This window comes from Girardinichthys multiradiatus, chromosome 18, assembly GCF_021462225.1.
Source record: "Girardinichthys multiradiatus isolate DD_20200921_A chromosome 18, DD_fGirMul_XY1, whole genome shotgun sequence".
Lineage (NCBI taxonomy): Eukaryota > Metazoa > Chordata > Actinopteri > Cyprinodontiformes > Goodeidae > Girardinichthys > Girardinichthys multiradiatus.
In genome coordinates, this window is record NC_061810.1 from 23,873,965 (window position 1) to 23,896,816 (window position 22,852).

At 42.3% G+C, this 22,852-nt stretch overlaps 1 protein-coding gene across 2 annotated transcripts in view; it reads right to left on the reverse strand.

The window, feature by feature from the left end:
- Positions 1-19,823, reverse strand: part of gucy1a2 (guanylate cyclase 1, soluble, alpha 2) — an 82,086-nt gene extending 62,263 nt beyond the window's left edge. The window contains exons 1-2 of one of the 2 annotated variants that reach the window (XM_047392109.1): positions 18,852-19,814; positions 904-965 (exon numbers count right to left, since the gene is read on the reverse strand). In XM_047392109.1, coding sequence (XP_047248065.1) covers positions 904-965; positions 18,852-19,172 — 383 coding nt within the window. In that variant the 5' untranslated portion in view covers positions 19,173-19,814. Of the gene's footprint in view, positions 1-903; positions 966-18,851 lie in introns of both variants that reach the window. The other variant, XM_047392110.1, reaches the window with a different exon arrangement.
- Between the last annotated feature and the right edge of the window lie 3,029 nt (positions 19,824-22,852).

The following is a 22,852-nucleotide window of genomic DNA, read 5'->3' on the forward strand; positions in this document are numbered from 1 at the left end:
GCACATGGATAATGCAGCATGGTCCGTTAAAGTCTTAGAATGGCCTAGTCAAAGGTTTGATTTAAATTTGATTGAGGTACTTAAACAGGCCGGTCATGTTTGAAAAGAGTGGGCAATAACTTTCTCCACAGGATGGTAACAGACTTCAAAGTTACTGCAAACAGTCATTGCTGCCAAGTTATAACACAGTTGGTTAGTAACTCTAGGCAACTGTTTCACATAGGGGTAGGTTGGTTTGAATAGATTTTTCCCCTTATTAAATGAAACCACTATTTGAAAACTGAGTTTTGTATTTACTGACGTTATCTTTGTCTGATGTTAAAAGTTGTCTGATGACCTGAAACGTGTGTCACAATAAAAAGCAAAAGCAAAAACAATCTGTAAGGGAGTAAATACCTTTTTTCAAGGCCCTGTATTTGTTTTTCCACATTAAGATGCTCCGAAGCACATGAGTGAATTAGGTTACACCGGCTGAGGCCACAATGTCAGACACGGAGGACCAGATGCAGCATTTCTACGCAGGATGTGCTGTGTGAAGGTTGTTTATAAGTGTTGCGCCTGGCTGAAAACCCTCTACTGAGTCTTACTGTTTTGACAGGGCACCGACAAGAGGTGAAGGAGTGAGACGAGGTGTTTGTCTTTGTCTGTTTCTCTGTGTGAGTGCGTGAGACCAAAACAAGAAAGGGAAAAGAGGTGGCTGCAAAGCAAACAAGAAGTGGCAGAGATGGTGAAAAAAATGAGTGAACAGGTGTATGACGTGTGACAGGCAAGTGTGAAAAATATAGGCAGTCAAATGGGAAGTGAACGACAGGGATACCTGAGAGACGACAGTAAATGGACAAAGATGAGGATAGGAGACGAGAAAAAAGCCCTCAGGACGGATTGACTGTTAGATGTTCGTACCTGATCTCTTGTTGTCTGTAGAACTGCAGAGTTCGTTGTAGAGCCTCCTGAACTGTTTGCGTCTGCAAAGAAACATGAAGTTATTGAACATGGGTTTGAATTTACAGCACCTCAAATTTACAAAACTACATTTGCTTGAAAAATAATTTCTGATCAACATTTGATTAGTAAAGCTACAAGTTTTTTGTTTATTTTGTTTGGATATATTAAAAGTATGAACTGATTCTAACGGCAGAACAACCCATAACGTAGACTAAAGGAAGTGCATAATCACCCTGTAAACCTAAATAAAAACCTTGTAGAAGAATTGGAGCACCTTATGTCTTTAAGTTTGCCACATGTAGCCACTGGGATCCTGCAAGTTCTCAAGACCAAACTGTTGTAGACCATCAAAGATGGATGAAGTTAACTGGTGAAGAGAAATCTAAATACCAGTATCTGTATTTTGTTTCTGAATGTTAATAAAACAGTCCATTCTCCTCCAGGCCAAAGCCAATACCCTCCTAACATGCAACAGTGCAAAGCCTGTTAAAATGGGCTGTTTTGAAGCCTCAGAATGTATACCTAATGCACTTTAATGTTATGTTTACAGGGCAAATCCACTACAATAATATTTGAGATATGGTAAATGGCCTGCATTAGTATAGCGCTTTATCAAGTCCCCGGAGACCCCTAAGCACTTTACACTACAATCAGTCATCCACACATGCACACACTGGCAGTGGTGAGCCAGACTGTAGCCACAGCTGCCCTGGGGCAGACCGAAAGAAACGAGGCTGCCATGCAATCGGCACCATCGGGTCCTCTGACCACTATCAGCAGGCAAGGCGGTTGAAGTATCTTGCCCAAGGACACAACGACTGAGACAGACAGAGGGTGGGTTCGAACCGGCACCCACCAGTTACAGGACAAACCTCTACCACCGTTGCCCCTAGTTTGAAATAGCTTGAATGTCTTGTGATATGTTTCCAATTCGGTCCAACCCCATGCAGAATGAACCAGTGAGCGATATTGCTCGAAATGTTTAAGGACGTTTATTGACAAGCTGCCATGAATATCCAGTTTCGACTGTGGGGCCAGATTTATTATTGTATGCCATCAGAGCCCTTTCAAACAAAGAAATCAGACTCTTCTCTTTTAGGTTAAATCCAGAATAGAATTTAAAATTCTCCTCCTCACATATAAAGCCCTTAATGATTTAGCTCCATCATACATCAGAGATCTGATTGTTCCATACGTTCCTAACAGAGCACTTGGTTCTCAGACTGCAGGTTTACTGGTGGTTCCCAGAGTCTCTAGAAGTAGAATGGGAGGCAGATCCTTTAGTTATCAGGCTACTCTCCTGTGGAACCAGCTCCCAGTTTTAGTCCGTAAGGCAGACACCCTGTCTACTTTTAAGGCTAGGCTTAAAACTTTCTTTTTTGACAAAGCTTATAGTTAGGGTGGCTTAGGTTATCCTGACCCCCAGTCAGTCGTGGCAGATGGCCGCTCACACTACGTCTGGTTCTGCTGGAGGTTTCTTCCTGTTAAAAGGGAGTTTTTCCTCTCCACTGTCACTACATACAGGGGTTGGACAATGAAACTGAAACACCTGTCATTTTAGTGTGGGAGGTTTCATGGTTAAATTGGACCAGCCTGGTAGCCAGTCTTCATTGATTGCACATTGCACCAGTAAGAGCAGATTGTGAAGGTTCAATTAGCAGGGTAAGAGCACAGTTTTGCCCAAAATATTGAAATGCACACAACATTATGGGTGACATACCAGAGTTCAAAAGAGGACAAATTGTTGGTGCACGTCTTGCTGGCACATCTGTGAACAAGACAGCAAGTCTTTGTGATGCATCAAGAGCCACGGTATCCAGGGTAATGTCAGCATAACACCAAGAAGGACGAACCACATCCAACAGGATTAACTGTGGACGCAAGAGGAAGCTGTCTGAAAGGGATGTTCGGGTGCTAACCTGGATTGTATCCAAAAAACATAAAACCACGGCTGCCCAAATCACAGCAGAATTAAATGTGCACCTCAACTCTTCTGTTTCCACCAGAACTGTCTGTCGGGAGCTCCACAGGGTCAATATACACGGCCGGGCTGTTATAGCCAAACCTTTGGTCACTCATGCCAATGCCAAACGTCGGTTTCAATGGTGCAAAGAGCGCAAATCTTACGCTGTGGACAATGTGAAACATGTATTGTTCTCTGATGAGTCCACCTTTACTGTTTTCCCCACATCTGGGAGAGTTACGGTGTGGAAAAGCCCCAAAGAAGCGTACCACCCAGACTGTTGCATGCCCAGAGTGAAGCATGGGGGTGGATCAGTGATGGTTTGGGCTGCCATATCATGGCATTCCCTTGGCCCAATACTTGTGCTAGATGGGTGCGTCACTGCCAAGGACTACTGAACCATTCTTGAGGACCATGTGCATCCAATGGTTCAAACATTGTATCCTGAAGGCGGTGCACCAATACACACAGCAAGACTGGTGAAAGATTGGTTTGATGAACATGAAAGTGAAGTTGAACATCTCCCATGGCCTGCACAGTCACCAGATCTAAATATTATTGAGCCACTTTGGGGTGTTTTGGAGGAGCAAGTCAGGAAACGTTTTCCTCCACCAGTATCACGTAGTGACCTGGCAACTATCCTGCAAGAAGAATGGCTTAAAATCCCTCTGACCACTGTGCAGGACTTGTATATGTCATTCCCAAGACGAATTGACGCTGTATTGGCCGCAAAAGGAGGCCCTACACCATACTAATAAATTATTGTGGTCTAAAACCTGGTGTTTCAGTTTCATTGTCCAACCCCTGTACATGCTCAGTATGAGGGATTGCTGCAAAGTCAACACCAGTGACTGTCCACTGTCTCTACATCCAGGAGGAGTAAATGCTACAAGTCACTGACTTGATGCAATCTGCTGGGTTTTCTTAGATACAAAAACCTTTTAACCAATTTGAATAAATAACTGAATCTGACTGCACTGTTTGATATTTAGGATTAATTGGAATGTATGTACCTGACTTGAAATCTGTATGATTCGATTAAACTGACTTTGTGAAGTGCCTGAAATAATCGTCAAATAATTTAGTAATCAAATAATCATTAACTGGAGTATACAGACTCTGAAACATACCATTTGCTGAAAGAACAACCCATTCAGAGCAGCAATTAGGCCAAAATTGTGCAAATATATATACATTTTGCATTTGAGATGACAAACCTGCTTTGTCTGTAAATGTGCTCTGTCCAGAACTCCTCAAGTTGGATAGCTTTAGCTTTACCTGGTTACAATTCTGTAAAGAATCTCCTATTAGGCACCTTTTGCTATCCGATTGTTAATTGATTAATCGAAAAATAGTTGACAGACAAATCAATTAGCAAAATAATTGTTAGTTGCAGCCTTACTTGTTTTATTTGGAATTTATCAGTCTGTTGTTTGTTTCATGCATTTCTTTAAATATAAATTTAAATTGATTTCACCAAAAGAAAAAACAAATACTGTCAATGAATAATACTGCCATGAGTATAGCTACAGTAGTGTTGCAAAATATTAAGCTCTAGTCTCATTGATTTATTTAGTTGCTTTTTTGCAGCATTTACAAGTGGTCACAAGATGCTCCAGCAAGTGGTTCTAAATTTATCTCTTTAGCTTTGAACGTTTTATGCCCTCCCAACAGAGCTATAATATTTGTGTTTTGCTTTTTGTGCAAATATTCAACATCTCTACAATGATGATAAAAATGTTCTTAAACAATAGAGATGCACCAATGAATAAGGATCAACCTGTTTTTTCTTGATTGGCTCTGATTAGGTATCCGCAAGTCAAATATTGAAAAATATGAACTTTTTTACCTGCTTCACTAAATGCATCCAAATTAACAGTTTCCACCATTTTTGGTCAACAAACACATCAACCATCATGCACTTTGATGCAGTTGTTTTATATTGAATAAAATCAGATGGAGACATTTGCTTCAAGACATTAATACGGATCATCATGGAACTCCTTTATCTTCGATTGGATTTAAACAATTAACTCTATTAGTACATTCATTAGTACATTCAGCACATTGTTTTTGTTTTATAGCACTTAGGAAAAAAAATGGAATCTGTAAAAATCTGAATCTGATGGTCAGACCTCAAACAAAGCAGGAAGGGATTGCATGTTTGTCTGATTTATCCTACAATTTTATAGAGGATGATAAAGACAAAAACACCTAAACTTAATTTAGAACCATGGTGCTTCTCATGGCTATTGGGCTAGGTAAAAATGATCCGCACCCAAAAAAACCCTCATCACCTAACACGGTCATTTCTAATGAATATTTTTCTCAGGGGACACTTTATTCGTGATTAATTTTGTTCGCGCCTTTACTTCAAAATGACTTGTTAAAGTCCATTTAGCAGTTCTGTTCAGGGGCCTTTTTAATGTGAACGCCTTTGTTAATATCTGTGAAGCTCTGAGCAACAATAAGAAAACAGATTGTTTAATTTTTACCCCTGAATATCAGTTTAAAGGGAAAAATTCTAATTAACCTCCGTAAGGAGAAATGTTTTTAAGTAGTCTTTATTATGTCTTTGCTTTAAATCGTTACAGAAAATTGCTAAATGACCATAAGACACACACAGCTTGATCGTCTGTGCGTGCAGCTGGCATGTTTTGTGCTGCTGGCAGCCTAAGCTTTAGAGGGCGGGTCCAACACGATTATCTGCGATATGGCTGAAATGCACGGGTGTTGTGACAATACTGGAACACAGTGTGCCAGCTGGAGGGGTCATTCCGGGGCCTCCAATCACTCTGGACAGATAAAGGAGAGATTTTCTGAGTCTTTGTGCATTTATTTTGCGTTTCTGTAAGAGAGTAACAGACAGGAGGAAAACAAGGGAGATTTGGGGGATTTAAGACCAAAATTAACCCCAATAAACTTTAACAGGCAGGCTATAGTTTGTATGCAGATGAACACGTGATCGTTTCCTGAGTGTTGAGTTGCTGTACATGCATCACTTTGTCAACACAAAGAGAAAAAAAAGAAAACATTTGATCATTTTTAGGAAAGACAGACATCTTCTAAAACTGGTCTAAAGCACATGAAAGGCTGGTTAGTCATGCTCTCATCTGCTGAAGGAGAATCTGCCTTTCCTGCCTGCCAGCATCACTGATTTTTATTGACACAAAAACATCAACACATCAAACTGGATATGCTACTCCCTTTCTACTTTTATTTCAAGCGTCATATTGCATTTCATCAGTAGGTTTTACTGACTTTGATTGAGTAACTACAGTGCTGTTAAAAACAATTTTCCAGATTACCAATTTCTTTCATTTTTAATGCTTTTTTCGTACTCGTACTCGTCGTTTTCCGCTTATCCGGGACCGGGTCGCGGGGGCAGCAGACTCAACAGAGACGCCCAGACGTCCTCTCTCCAGACACCTCCTCCAGTTCCTCCAGGGGGAGCCCAAGGCGTTCCCAGGCCAGCCGAGAGACATAGACCCTCCAGCGTGTCCTGGGCCGTCCCCTGGGCCTCCTCCCGGTGGGACGTGCCTGGAACACCTCCCGAGGAAGGCGTCCAGGAGGCATCCGGTATAGATGCCCGAGCCACCTCAACTGGCTCCTCTCGATGTGGAGGAGCAGCGGCTCTACTCCGAGCCCCTCCCGGATGGCCGAGCTCCTCACCCTATCTCTAAGGGAGTGCCCGGCCACCCTACGGAGGAAGCTCATTTCAGCCGCTTGTATCCGGGATCTCGTTCTTTCGGTCATGACCCAAAGTTAATGGCCATAGGTGAGGGTAGGAAGGTAGACCGACCAGTAAATTGAGAGCTTTGTTTTTCGGCTCAGCTCTCTCTTCACCACAACGGACCGGCACAGCGCCCCCATTACTGTGGCAGTCGCACCGATCCATCTGTCGATCTCCCGCTCCATTCTTCCCTCACTCGTGAACAAGACCCCGAGATACTTAAACTCCTCCACTTGAGGTAGGAACTCCCCTCCAACCTGAAGAGGACAAGCCACCCTTTTCCGGTCGAGTACCATAGCCTCGGACTTGGAGGAGCTGATCCTCATCCCAGCCGCTTCACACTCGGCTGCGAACCGCCACAGCGCATGCTGTAGGTCTTGGCTAGAGGGGGCCAGCAGGACCACGTCATCTGCAAAAAGAAGAGACGAAATCCACTGGTCCCCAAACCCGACCCCCTCCGGCCCTTGGCTGCGTCTAGAAATCCTGTCCATAAAAGTTATGAACAGGACCGGTGACAAAGGGCAGCCCTGCCGGAGTCCAACATGCACTGGGAACAGGTCCGACTTAGTGCCGGCAATGCGGACCAAACTCCTGCTCCGCTTGTACAGGGACCGGATGGCCCCTAATAAAGGGCCCCCGATTCCATACTCCTGGAGCACCCCCCACAAGGCATCACGAGGGACACAGTCGAATGCCTTCTCCAGGTCCACAAAACACATGTGAACCGGTTGGGCAAACTCCCATGAACCCTCGAGCACCCTGTAGAGGGTATAGAGCTGGTCCAGTGTTCCACGGCCGGGACGAAAACCACACTGCTCCTCCTGAAGCCGAGGTTCGACTATCGGTCTCCTCTCCAATACCCTGGCGTAGGCCTTACCAGGGAGGCTGAGGAGTGTGATCCCCCTGTAGTTGGAACACACCCTCCGGTCCCCCTTCTTATGAAGGGGGACCACCACCCCAGTCTGCCAGTCCAGAGGCACTGTCCCCGACCGCCACGCAATGTTGAAGAGACGTGTCAACCATGACAGCCCTACAACATCCAGAGACTTGAGTTACTCAGGGCAGATCTCCTCCACCCCCGAAGTCTTGCCACTGCGGAGCTTTTTAACCACCTCGGTGACTTCAGCCTGGGTGATGAAAGAATCCAACCCTGAGTCCCCAGCCTCTGTTTCCACCACGGAATGTGTGATGGCAGGATTGAGGAGATCCTCGAAGTACTCCTTCCACCGCCCGATAATGTCCTCAGTCGAGGTCAGCAGCCTCCCACCCCCACTATAAACAGTGTTGGCGAAGCACTGCTTCACCCTCCTGAGGCGACGGACGGTTTGCCAGAATCGCTTCGAGGCCAACCGGTAGTCCTTCTCCATGGCCTCACCGAACTCCTCCCACGCCCGAGTTTTTGCCTCTGCCACAGCCCAGGCCGCAGCACGCTTGGCCTCACGGTACCTGTCAGCCGCCTCAGGAGTCCCACACGCCAACCACAGCCAATAGGACTCCTTCTTCAGCTTAACAGCATCCCTTACTGCCGGTGTCCACCACCGGGTTCTGGGATTGCTGCTGCGACAGGCACCGCAGACCTTACGGCCACAGCTACGGGCAGCTGCATCGACAATAGATGCGGAGAACATGGTCCACTCGGACTCTATGTCTCCAACATCCCCCGGGATCTGGTCGAAGCTCTCCCGGAAGTGGGAGTTGAATACATCCCTGGCCGAGGGCTCTGCCAGGCGTTCCCAGCAGACCCTCACTATGCGCTCGGGCCTGCCAAGTCTGTCCAGCTTTCTCCTCCTCCAGCGGATCCAACTCACCACCAGGTGATGATCAGTGGACAGCTCAGCCCCTCTCTTCACCCGAGTGTCCAAAACATGTGGCCGAAGGTCTGATGATACGACAACAAAGTCGATCATCGACCTCCTGCCTAGGGTGTCCTGGTGCCAAGTCCACTGATGGACACCCTTATGTTTGAACATGGTGTTCATTATGGACAATCCGTGACTAGCACAGAAGTCCAATAACAAAACACCATTCGGATTCAGATCGGGGAGGCCATTCCTCCCGATCACGCCTCTCCAGGTGTCACTGTCGTTCCCCACGTGGGCCTTGAAGTCCCCCAGCAGAATAATGGAGTCCCCGGGAGGGGCACTATCCAGCATCCCCGACAGGGACGCCAAGAAGGCTGGGTACTCTGCACTGCCACTCGGCCCGTAGGCTGAAATGATAGTCAGAGACCTCTCCCCAACCCGAAGGCGCAGGGATACGACCCTCTCATCCACTGGGGTAAACCCCAACACGAGACGGCTGAGCTGGGGGGCAACAAGCAAACCCACATCAGCCCGCCGCCTCTCCCCGTGGGCCACTCCAGAGTAGAACAGAGTCCAACCCCTCTCAAGGAGATGGGTTCCAGAGCCCACGCTGTGCGTGGAGGCGAGCCCGACTATTTCTAGTCGATATCTCTCGACCTCCCGCACCAGCTCAGGCTCCTTCCCCCCCAGCGAGGTGACATTCCACGTCCCTAGAGCCAGCCTAAGCATCCGGGGATCGGGCCGCTGAGGTCTCCACCTTCGTCCGCCACCCAATCCTCTTTGCACCGGTCCCTCACGGTTCCTCCTGCAGGTGGTGGGCCCACTGGGGGATGGCCTCGCGTCTCTCGTTCGGGCTTGGCCCGGCCGGGTCCCGCGAGGAGCAACCCGGCCACCAGGCGCTCTCCGACGAGTCCCGACCCCAGGCCTGGCTCCAGGGTGGGACCCCGGCTCCGCCGTACCGGGCGACGTCACGTGCCTCGATATTTTGTTCTTCATGAGGGATTCTTGAACACACAATTTCTTTAATTTTTTATGCTTTTTTCTCACATTTAAATGTTTGAGGTCATCAAGCAAACTTTAATTTTAGACAAAGATAAGCAGAGTAAATACAGAATGCTGTTTTCAAATGATGATTTCATCCCAAGGCCTTTTCCAGGAAGGCTACATGTTGTTAAAGAAATACTAGTCAGAATCTACATAGCCAGTTTGGTGAGCCTGACAAAAGTGGAACATTTTACGAGGTGTGTGTCAGGACCTGGAAAACTTGCCATAACTGACTGAACAATGAATTTTTCTCTCCAATCCTAAAACATGTCCGGGCATCAAATTGTGACCTTAAGCTCAAGCATAGTTGGATTATGCAGCAGGACAATGATCTGCAACACACTAGATAGTCCCCCTATGAATTGTTCGAAAAAAAAACCTAAAGTTTTAGAGTTGCATAGTCAAAGTAGGGACTTTAATCTCTTTAAGTTGCCATGTCGTGACCTCAAAAAGGCCTTCCACGCTTGAAAATCCTCCAATATGGCAGAATTAAAACAATTAAACAATTAAATTAAAACAAACAAGCAAAGAACATTTGCTCTGAATTTCCACACAGCCATGTGAAAAGCTCATGGAAAGGTTAGCTTAGACAGCTTTTTCCCCTTAACTGAAACAATAAATAAAAATGTATTTCTTCAAGTTATCAATGTCGGATATTACAATTTCTTCTATGATCTAAAACACTTAAGTTTATCAAAAAGCAAAACCAGGAGATATCTCTTAGAGACTGTTTTTGGGTCCTGCATACCCTGTTAAAGTGCGCTGATGCCTCAGGAAAGTTAGAAACCTTCTCACCAGCAGAAAGGACTATTAGAGATCATCAGTAATAATAATGTAATAAATTAATGACAAAGCATGTCCAGTTTGTCATTGTTCAGGTGTTACTGTAACAATAAAACACAAAAGCTTCACTGAACAAATGAAATTTATGGAGAGAAATGCCTCTTTGTGAGTGAAACCAGTTTCTTACTATAACCATAAAGTTGAAATGACGCCTTGCACAGTTCAGAAGCAGGAGCTGTTTAGACAGAAAGCATGCTTTGTTTTTGTTTGAACATTTATATCTTTTGTTTGACATTTTTCGCATGGTTCATTGCAAACTGACCTGAGATTAAACTCATTTCTTTCTTTTTTTACCCTCATAGATCACCAGGGAAACATTTAAAACATGGAAGGCAGTGATAATCCGGGACAGGGGTAGAGAAACTGTGGGCATTAACCCCGACATTCTTTCTGGACAAATCACAAACAGGAACAATGTACTAGCATGTATAAACAAAACCAAAAAATTATTTGACGATACAGTTAACTAAAGAACGGCATCAAAACAAAACCACAATAGTTTTAGTTACCAACGGAAAAAGACCAGAAAAATGCAGCATGTGCAATGTGAAAGTTACAATATCATCATCAAGGCACCAGTAGATCTAACTAACTACAAATACAGGCTATTTGTTTGCTGTAAACGCAGCAGTGTCAAATCTGTGTTGCAGCAAATAAACAATAGATTAGATATTAATGATTTCACCTGGTAAGAAAGTTGCAACGTCGCCAAACACGGCTTTGGAGCTTCACAGAGAGGTTTCAATAAGCAATTTTCTGCATCTACCTTCAGCATCTTTCAAAAAAGTTAAGAAAATCTGGTGCATCATTTATGTACAGACGTCAGGTGGAACATGAGCCACATGGCATGAGAACGCCACACCGGATTCACCTTTATTTATGCAGCAAGTATCTGTATCTGAAAAATTTTAAAAACAGATTAGGAGCTACATACAGAAACAGAAATGGGGAAAAAGAAGCAACTCAAGATTTCTGGCAAAGTGGTTATGTCGATTCTGACTGATATATGGGCTCTCTGGAAAAGGTCTAAACGATTTGGGGCCAAAGACCCTATGTTATAACAGCTGTACAGATATTTACTGAGGACAGCATTTCATGTTCTCAATCCTTTCTGCCGTTTTTAATCCTTTAGCTGCTATAAACTGCCGGTAAGCTGGCCGAAAGGAGGCAACTACACGTTTCTTTCGCTTATAAGAAACACTAACGTGGTTGTTTGGAAATATTTCCATATGTAAAAACCAGAGTGAACCATTTACACTGTGAGAAGCTCAAACCAGCCCATGCTATCTAGTAGTTAGCAATGTTTTATTGTTATTCTCTGATATCTAAAATACAACCAATAAACCTACTGCAAAGTCAAACACTGCAAACACAAGGTCAAACCTCAGGTTCCGTTTTCTGCTTTCTAGTAAGTTAATATAGTAACATTTTATAATGGAAAATATAATTTCCATTAAAACAATCTGCATGAGAACTACCAAAATACAATTACCAAAACGCGTCCTTCACTACAAGCGACACATATCTGCTCTGTACTAAACAAACAAAAGACCATCCGCAAAAACAACTCAAAACATACAGCAGAAACTACACATTTACAATTACTAAATATTAATAACTTTGCTAATCCAAACTGACCTAAAACATGAAAGGTTTTGTTTGATTTAATGTCAGACAGTGAGAGGAAAAAAGGCTAAGTGTGTTTTTATAATGTAAGTAAAAACACACTTAAAACACACAGTTAAAAACAGTTGTTTTTAACTGTATAGAGTAAAGTCTTACAAGCTAAAGTGCAATTTCCATTAAAACGATCTGCGTGTGCACAAAATACTGTGATCGAAATGCGTTCTTTCCTAAAAACTACAGAGGTTTGCTCGGATATAAAAGCATAAACATAATAATTGAAAACTATATGACCACACTAAAACATGTACCCTAGGAAAGGAAGATGAACTGATTGTTTGGGAGACACTGGGAGGTGTGTGTGCATGTGTGTGTCAGAGTGCACAGAAACAGAGGCCCTGCTCCAGACTGTCAGCTGCGATGAGCTGCAGTAAACATTGCCCCTGTATGCACTCGAATGCATTTTGTCTGCATGAGTGACGTTCAGTACATGTGTGAGAGAGGACAAGAAAAGACTGTGTTGTTTGATAAGACAGTGGTCGTATTCACGTAACTAAAAGCTATGAGTCATGGATGTTGTTAGATCTATTTTAGGGAGACCTCAGCCTCTCTAAATGTTCTTTAACCCAGTGGTTCTCAACCCTGGTCCTTGGGACCCCCTGTCCTGCATGCTTTAGGTGTCTCCTTGCTGCCACACACCTCACCTAAATGAATAGGTGATTAATAGGCTTCTGTAGCACTAGATGGCTGCTGAGGAGGTGAAGCAACCGTTTTAATCAGGTTTATTGGAGCAGAAGAACATCTAAAACATGAAGGACAGTGGATCCTGAGGACCAGGGCTGAGAATCACTGCATTAGCACCTCTACTTTTCAATTAATGAATTATTTTTTATACATCAAATCAATGCAGATGTCCACTTTAAATAAAGAAGAACTAACCCAAAATTACCAATATAATTTGTTAGCATATCATTAAAATAAATTATTTAAATTAATATTACATTAAATGATCCTTCTGGTGTTAATTCATTAGGTAGGTGGACAGTGGTCCTTTAGGACTGTGCTGGGAGAAGAATGCACAAGTGCAACCTGTTTTTGTGCACAAGTGGACAGGAGTGAGATCAGAGGTGGATGCAGGGAAAGTTAGTGGTAAGAACTGACTTCTGACAGAGAACACGCAGATTGTAAAGCGGAGTAATAAAACTCTGACTTCCCACGAGCCAAGTTCCTTTCAGGGGCTTTCTGCAGTTTGCATGATGATGGAAAACATGGTTATGGGACACTGAGTACATGAGCATATAAGCAAAATCGAATTTGGTAAAAGGAGTCGTACAGCAATGGTGAAAACAAAGGACACTCTTTTTCATTAGTTTTATATATAAGGAGACAAAAATAACAGTCTGGTCTTTACCAGGCTCTAATCACAACAAATTTCACTCTTCAGTTGTTTTCTGAACAAATCATTTTTGTTTCACTGGTCTTTCCAGTGATGCTTTGGTTCATTGAGGATTGCAGACAGTTTTTGCACAGCTCCGTTAAGGTTCCACCACAGCATTCAGGCAGGGGTCTGGACTTGGACTGGCCCATTGCAAGAGTTTGCTGGGACTGCCACCTGTACCATCAGTAAACTGTTGCTTTAACAGATGTGCTAACACAGAGGACTGATCAGTTATTTAAGTGATTAAAATTAAGTTTGTCATAAACAAATTATTCATCTTGTATTTATCTTTGTTTATTAGTGAAGACTTTTATGGGTTTTTATTTACTTGAGGTAAAATTTGAATCATTTTAGAACATGTAAATAAGGGAAACAGTTTTGTTATGTCTTGGTGCAAAAAAAAAAAAAAAAATTAAAAAGGTGTACTAATTGTTTTTACTGGTAACCTTTTTCATGAGCCCAGCCACACTGTGTACCTTTTTTGATAAAAACAACGCATAAAGTTGTTTTGACTAGTCACATTTAATAAATAAAGTCAGGGGTTCCACAAAGGTAAAGGAAACTGCATCAGACACCAGGTCCTTATAAATGCTCTATAAGTATTCGTAAATAAATTTAAAAGGTTTATTTCTTCTGAAAATGTTTTGGTGCACAATTATGGAGGTAAATTTGTCTCAATATTATTCAATCAAACAAAAACCTAATCTCAATCAAAAAATTTTAAGTTGTGATCAAAACTTTCAGAGTTGTAACGATTTTTTTTTTTTTTTTTTATGGAATATTTTATTTTGGGGAGAAAAAAAATAATTTGATAAAACTTTTTTTTTGATTAATATTACTAATTTTTTCTCACGAAGAAAAAAAAGTTATTTGCAAAACATAAACTTTTATTTGCGCAGGTCAAAAATCTTTGGTTACGAGTCTCGCTTTTTTGGTTTTGACGCTCTCTGTTTTTGGTTGAACTCAACAACTTTTGAGTTCTGGAAACAGGAACATCCTGGGCGGGGCCTAAAGACGAACGCTGTAAGACGTTTCCCTATTGGTTAGCGCTGACTAAAGCCGCAGACTCTGATCCCCCGCATCTCTGAACTTCTGCTCGAACTGCAGGGCTTGCAGCGTCGCTTCAGTGAGGAGACATCAACTCTACAGAAGAAAACTGCGGTCAAGTGAGCCGACAGTCAGAAATACGCGGTGACGTCAGCCGACACTAGCTCTCTCTTAAAGATTAGCGTGGCGCATACAAGGTGCATTACAGTAATGGAGCAGAAAGGACGCCGATCCTGGCAACGGTTGAGAAAATAAGAGGAAAACAGAAAAGTAACCTTCAGAACATTTATATTAATTACATTTTTACAACTTTCACATACATGTTTTATGTAAAAGAATAAATATTTAATATTTTACTGTACAGTTTTGGAGAAATATCTTGTCAAAATACCTCAAAATGCTCAACCATTATATGCATTTGACCCACTTTCAGGAATTTATTTCTCCAAAACCATGAGAGGTGACAACACAATCTCTTCAGATTATATTAGAGGGTCATCTATATTATAACCAGAATTAGTATTTCATAATTTCACTGTAAAGGTTTGGAGAAATACACAACTACCCCAAGTGTAGTATAAAACAGAGTCCATGTCAGGCAGATGGCATCCCATAATCCTGTGTGTTGCCCTCACAACAAGTGATACTTCCTCTCCTGTGCAGTTCCCTCACCACACTGTCATGCTGAGACACAGAGTGCTTTCCACCGTGGCCCTGTAGATATTTGTAAGCAGCTGAGGAGATGAAGAAGAGCTGTTGTTGTACCTTCTTCAACAGGCGAGGGGCGTTTCCGGTCCAGGAGAGTTCAGAGGAGATCTGGATGCTCTTGCACTTTAAGTTGTCCAGACCACTTCCCAGGACCTCATCGACCTCACCAAAAAGAAGCGTTTGTGGTACTTTGTTGGTGTAGTTGTGTATTTCTCCAGAAACCTACAGTGAAATTATGAAATACTAATTCTGGTTATAATATAGATGACCCTCTAATATAATCTGAAGAGATTGTGTTGTCACCTCTCATGGTTTTGGAGAAATAAATTCCTGAAAGTGGGTCAAATGCATATAATGGTTGAGCTTTTTGAGGTATTTTGACAAGATATTTCTCCAAAACTGTACAGTAAAATATTAAATATTTATTCTTTTACATAAAACATGAATGTGAAAGTTGTAAAAATGTAATTAATATAAATGTTCTGTAGGTTACTTTTCTGTTTTCCTCTTATTTTCTCAACCGTTGCCAGGATCGGTGTCCTTTCTGCTCCATTACTGTAATGCACCTTGTATGCGCCACGCTAATCTTTAAGAGAGAGCTAGTGTCGGCTGACGTGACCGCGTATTTCTGACTGTCGGCTCACTTGACTGCAGTTTTCTTCTGTACAGTTGATGTCTCCTCACTGAAGCGACGCTGCAAGCCCTGCAGTTCGAGCAGAAGTTCAGAGATGCAGGGGATCAGAGTCTGCTGCTTTAGTCAGCGCTAACCAATAAGGAAACGTCTTACAGCGTTCGTCTTTAGGCCCCGCCCAGGATGTTCATGTTTCCAGAACTCAAAATTCGTTGAGTTCAACCAAAAACAGAGAGCGTCAAAACCAAAAAAGCGAGACTCGTGACAACTCTGAAAGTTTTGATCACAACTTAATATTTTTTGATTGAGATTAGTTTTTTGTTTGATTGCATAATATTGAGACAAATTAACCTCCATACACAATCTGGATGTACATGACTTCCTTCAGCCATGGGGGCTAAGCCCCCCTATCTTTCAAACCTTGTGACATCTCTGCTAAGAGTCATAAAAGAAGTTGCAAGCCAGTCAGTTACAAACAGTACTTTGAAAGAAACCTCCTCTGCGGCAAACAGCCCTCTTCCTGTTTCTGTATGGAGCAATAAGCTCATCCCTCCAGACAGATTCACACACAGAAATACAGTTGCACAATGTCACCCTCGTATGAATGTACACTATAAACAAAGTCGAATACAAGTCTGACTTTAATTCTTTGATTCGTCTCCAATGTTGTACTCTGTTCTGAATAACGTTGCACCCGAGTTGAGTACATTATGGCTACAAGCTGGAAAAGCAGGGGGATTTACTATGACTGTGCAGCGACCAGGATAACTGGCAGAACAAACCAGTAACAGCGATGTCTCAGTTCTCAGTACTCGGTTCTGGAAAAAAAATCTGTTCTCAGTTGTCCTCACTAACATGCATTAAGTATTGCTGCTGGACCCTGTATCTATAGTCGGGAGTATTGTTTTTTCTCAAAATGGAGTGGGATCACTAGAGCTGACTATTGGCAAATTGGAGGAAATAAAAATCCCACATCACACAGTATAAATAAAACATCTCATTACTGTTATTAATGAATAAATCCTAACAGACGTTAAACCCAACTAAGAATAAAACTGCACAGGAAACAATGAAGGTCAGTATTATTTATTTATTAATTAGTTGACTTAATATCTATCCAGCTCTGTCTCTGTCAGTAATATAATATAAATGATTAATTTATTTGAACAAGGACTACAGTTCTTGTTTTTAAATCAATAATCCACTTAATGGCATCACACAGTGCCTGCAACATTATTCCACCCCCACCCCACCCCCTTTATTCTTGTAGATTTCTCCTTTTTTGTGTTTTATTACACACTTAAATGCAGTTTTTAAATGATGATTTCACTTATTAAGAGAAAAAAAACTATCTAAACCAACCTGGCTCCTTGTGAAAATTCTTTCAACATTTTTGGAAATGGGAGTTAAATTTCTTTAGCCACACAAAGGCCTGATTTGACATCTAGTCAAACAGTGTAATGGTCTGGGGCGTCTTTGCTGCTTCTGGACCTGGACTGCTTGTTGTTTTTGATGCAGACAACAATTCTGCTTTCTGCCAAAAAATCCTGAAAGAGAATATCCGGCCAATGGTTCACGATCTTAAAGTTAGGCGCTCTTGGATGATGCAGCAGGACAATCATCTAAAGCGCATTAGCAACTCCTCCCCTGAATAGCTAAACGTAATAAAAAATATATATTTAAATGAAGTTTTTGGTTTGGCCTAATCAAAGTCCGGGCCAAACTGTGATTGCAATTGCATGGCCTATCCTCAGACTGATTGTTTATGCTTAAAACCCTCTAACCTGACTGAACTGAAACAATTTTTCATGTAAAAGACAAGTGATATGTGCTAAATGACTGTTTTTGGATGGCTAAAAATAGGCTTTCACTCTAATGCTCATATTATAACAGTGTAAAAAAGTTAAAAAGTGTAACGTCAACCTTCATCTACAAACTTGTTTTCAAATACATCCCTGAGGGTTTTAAATCAGCTTAGAGCAGTATGTAATAAAATCCTCTTTATGAATGTATTATTTTTTAAGTCAATATGTCAGAGATTATGAGGTTCAAGAAAATGATAAGAAATAGCATATCCCACATCTTGAATAATCACAAAGGATAACCCAACTGCAAACGTCCTAATCACACATCATCTGTCACAATGGCCCTCAGCTGTAATAGCATCTTTATTGCATTACAGCCTATAAAACAACTGAGGCACAGACAGAAGAGGCAAAAACAGACACAGGATTATCTGTCACAATCCGCACACAGTTAAATATATGCAGACAGGGGCCAGGGCATCTCTGACTTTGCCTCACAACAACATATTTAGTATTATATAATCTGCCAGATGATTCAGGCTAGCAGAGCAGAAGGAAGAAAATAGTTTTTTTTTTTAATAGAGAGCACAGCACACATCATAGCATTGATGAAAACAAGGTTTCAAATGGGTCAAAACTACAAATAATATGGAACCTGCAAAAACTTCTGGATGGATGGATGGATGGATGGATGGATGGATGGATGGATGGTTGCATGCCTCAGAGCAGTGTTTTTCACCCCTGGTCCTAAAGGCACACTGCCTTGCATGTTTTAGAGGTTTCTCTGCTTTAACACACCTGACTCAAAGTACTGCAGCCTGTTAATCAGCCATCAATTGAAATCAGGTGTGCTAAAGGAGAGGAACATCTATAAAATGTAGGCCAGTGTGCCTCCAGCACCAAGGTTTAAAAACACTGCTAGTAATAAAGTGGAAGTACAAATATTTTTTCCATATTCTTTTCTTTTTCCGTACTCATCCAGAAATTGAAAATCCTTAAATGAAATTAAAAACAAATTCAGTGTTCATCAAAGTCTTTGCAGAAAGACATTATCTTGGATTTTAGAAAAACAGGTTTACATGAGAAAAGCCATCTAAAAATGAACAGGGATGGATAATTGCATGACGTATCAAGAAAACTGTAAAACTATAAACTAATAGAATTTTACATAATGCTCTACAAATTAATATATATATATATATATATATATTTAGCCAGCGTATACCATAAGCTATGACATAGTGCTAGACATAAGAGCTGTACGCTTACCGTGGGTGAAGTGAGTCGTTTCAGGCTCTCTCCCAGCGAGTCCAGGTTCACCCTTCGCCGCCTGGTTGCCCTCTTGTGGGGTACGCAGGGTCCCTGCTGCTCCTCGCCCGCCGGGCACGCCGACCTCTCAGCGGGGCTGCGGCCGTTCCAGAGCACTGCTCTGTGGGACGACGGGAAGGAGGAAAACGGGCAACCCCGGCTCTCGTCGGCCGACTCCAAAGCGCCATCCCCTACGTCTCCTCCGGGGCTTTCAAGCCCACAGTCCGAGCCCACCGAGCTGCTAAATGACTCGGATGAAATCTTGCGCGACGACGAGGACATGGTGGTGTTGAGGAGGAGGATGGTAATGAGGATGATGATGATGATGGTGGTGGTGTTGAAGAAGATGATGCTACAGTCGGCTCCGTACCAAGTCCACCTGTCCGCGGGGGAGTCATCAGACAGTGGGGTGAGGAGAGGGGCTGGGTAGATGAAAGGGGGTGAGGTCCGTCCGTGTTATTAGGACCGCATGTGTGACAGATAATGTCCACGTCTGGTCGTGTATGCGCGAAATGTCTGTTCTGGAGAAGAGCAGGAGAGCACTAACGGCACGCAAACATTTATGTAAGGAGGAGAAGGTGGCGGTTTCTCCAGATAAAACAAGCCCTCCTTTCCCCCTTCAACGAATGCGCTTTGCTCCCTAGGGTGATGAAAACTCTCTCCAGTAGATATATCTTCTGAGAGACACAAAATGAAGATCTTCCTACCAAGTTTTCTAAGCGTCTGGCTAACTATTTATAAAGCAGACGCTCTCCAAGAATAACCAACCTGCAAAGCAATTAACAATATAAAGGCAGTCCCAAAGCACATTATTTATTCCTCTTAGCCGGGTGAAAAATGCTGGCATCATAAAAATGTTGTGTATCCCCCCCTCTCACCGAGCCGAATCCCCCAAGTCACCGCAGATGTGTCTGCTTCCCTCTCTTCTCCTCCTCCTCCTCCTCCTCCTGTTCCTCTGCGACAGCGGCTCTCCTCTGTGGCTGGTCTTATCATCACTTGTCCGTCCTCCTCTCCCCGTCCTTCCTCGTCCCGCCTTGTTTATCGTCCTGTGGTTTATTTTTATCGGGGTAAGAACATCGCTCGGACTCGGACTGAAGCCACAGAAACAGCTGGAGTCGGAGCTGCGCGAGAAACGGAGCTGCGAGAGAGCGCGTGCGGGTTTGCCAACTGCCGCGTGCACCGAGCTCGCGCTTTGAAGTGCGCAGCAAAGGTTTGATCAATGATCATATTTGATGGAAAAGCATTTGCCCTCTTTAAAGATTTCTTCTGCCTTTTTCTTCTTGGTCACGTTTACACTTTTCAGATGATCAAACGAATGTTAATACTGGATTTAGGTAAACTGAGATTTTCAGTTGTTATAAGAATTTTTTTTTTTTTTTTTTTACTGAGATTTTTGTCAAATTTCACAAGCAATGCCTAGAATAGAGAACATCCTTAAACAGAACCTTTCTGACAACAGGAAGTAGGCAATATTTTCTCCCAAGTATTAACCACAAAATGAGAAGACATAAAAGGAGTTGCAAGCCTTCCAAAATACCTCCACAAGCACATTGATGACTTACGCAGGAGGTTACAAAATAACCTAGAACATTTAAAGCAGCTGCAGGCCTCACTTAGATCGGAGTTCATCATTTAAAAATAAGACACTGTGCAAAAATGACATCCATAACAGAGTTGTAAGGCTGACTAAAAATAACACAGAGGCCTATTTCACACTTCCCAAAGAAAACTTGATGATCTTCAAGACTTAGAAAAACAATCTCTGGATCGATGAGATATACCTGTTACATCTGGCATGAAACACAGCATTTCAGAAAAAAAGAACATTAAAACCAACAAGCAAACTTGATGGTCAGCTTCCATTGATGGAACCATGAATTCTGCTCTCTATCAGAAAACTCTGAAGGAGAATGTCCAGCCAATAGTTTGTGAACTTAATATCACGTGCACTTGGGTGATGCAGCAGGACAACGATCCAAACCGCAACACCAAGTGCTGGCTGCCTAAACAAAAGGAAAGTGGCCAATGAAATTACAGACTGGTAATGTCTGACAACCCTCCAATGTGGCTGTTTTTAAATAATTCTGCAAAGAAGTGTGGCCAGAATTCATCCACACCATGTAAAAGACTCAGAATCAGAAAAAACGTTATTGCCAAGTAGTGTTTCACATGAGGAATTTGCTTTGGTGGTCAGGTGCTACACATAGACAAACATACAGCTCATTGGCAGTTATCACAAAACTGTCATGCTAGGTGTTGTTGGACCAAACTGCAGAGAAGAGCTCAGGAACAAGGTAAGTAAAAGGATTATTAGAATTTAATTGTCTTCAGGCTAGGACACAGAGTAATGAATGGAGACATAACGGTAGGAACCAGCGGGGAACTAAGGCAACAAAGGAACTTAAATACAAACAGGAAATGCAGGGAAAACCAATGAACAACAAGACCAGATAATCAAGAGAAACGAGAAACAGGTGTGCAACAGACTGCAGGGAGACAGAGGGAGTGAGACCAATTAACACAATAAACACAGAACAGAAAGTAAAGAAAGGACCAGACTAAGACTAAATAAACAAAAACACGAGCACAAAACATAGACACACCTGGTCATGACAAAAACACTTGATGGCAGCCATTGCCACCAAGGGTGTTTTGAGGGCAATTACATTTTAATCTAGGGCCAGGTTGGCTTAGATAGTTTTGTCCCTTAATAGATTGAATTACATTTGAAAACTGCGTTTTTGTATTTACTCACGCTGTCTTTGTTAGGTATTGAAATTTGTTTGGCCATGTCAAACATTTACACGTAAATCTTCCTTTTCTGAAATCATGTACAAAAGCATTAATTATGATTGTGCCTTATTTGCCATGGTTGACAGGCTAACAAACCCTCCTGTGTCTGTAAACTCAAAACTCCACTGTACCAGGACCTGCAATGAAATTGTTAACTTCTTTACTGAGAAAATCCACAAGATTAGAAGGGTATTCTCTACATCAATATCAAGTCCAGTACCAATATTGTCTCCAATCAGAAGTAATTTTGAGAAAATGACACAATTCTGCCAAATCGACTAAAAAAGCCATGAATAAATTATATATTAACTAAGCTCTTCTCCCAGCTGCCTCAATATTTTACAAACAGCTTTCCTTAAGAAAGTTATGCCTGTCAAAGCGTTTGATTTAAAGTGATAAACACGTCCATTTAATCAGGTGTATGTTTTTTTCCCCAGGCCTTAAAAAGAGCAATTTTCAAACCACTGTTGAAAGAACAATTTAGACAGGTTGCTATTGCAAAATTACAGGCCCATCTCAAATCTTCTATTTATCAGTAAGGTTATTAAAATTTTCTGTTTCAACAGTTAAATAACTTTTTAGAAATGACCAGCCGGTTTGACGTCTTCCAGTCAAGTTTCTGGGCTCACCACAGTAACTGCCCTTGTCAAGGTGTTCATTGACATCTGCATAAATGCAGACAGTGGAAGAGTCACGGTTTTAGACTGGAGCACCTTGAAAACTAGGTCGGTCTCTCTGGTACAGCACTTGACTAGTTTGAGTCTTACCTATGGCCTGTACTTGTATAGCGCTTTATCAAGTCCCCAGAGACCCCAAAGCGCTTCACAATACATTCAGTCATCCATCCATTCATACACACATTCACACACTGACAGTGGTAAGCTACACTGGCTACCTAAAGGACAGGGATTATTTGTGTCAGTAAGCAAACTTACATCGGAGACAAAAAAAAAATCCACATATGGGGCTCCTCACGCTTCAATTTTAGCACCACACCTATTCAATATCTACATGCTCCTCCCAGCTCAGATTATGACAAACAACAAGATAAGTTACCACAATGACGCAGATGACACATGGCTAGACATTACAATGTCACCAGGTGAATAAGAACCCATTCAAGTGTTGGCTAGATGCATAGAACAAATCAATGTGTGGATGTGCCATAA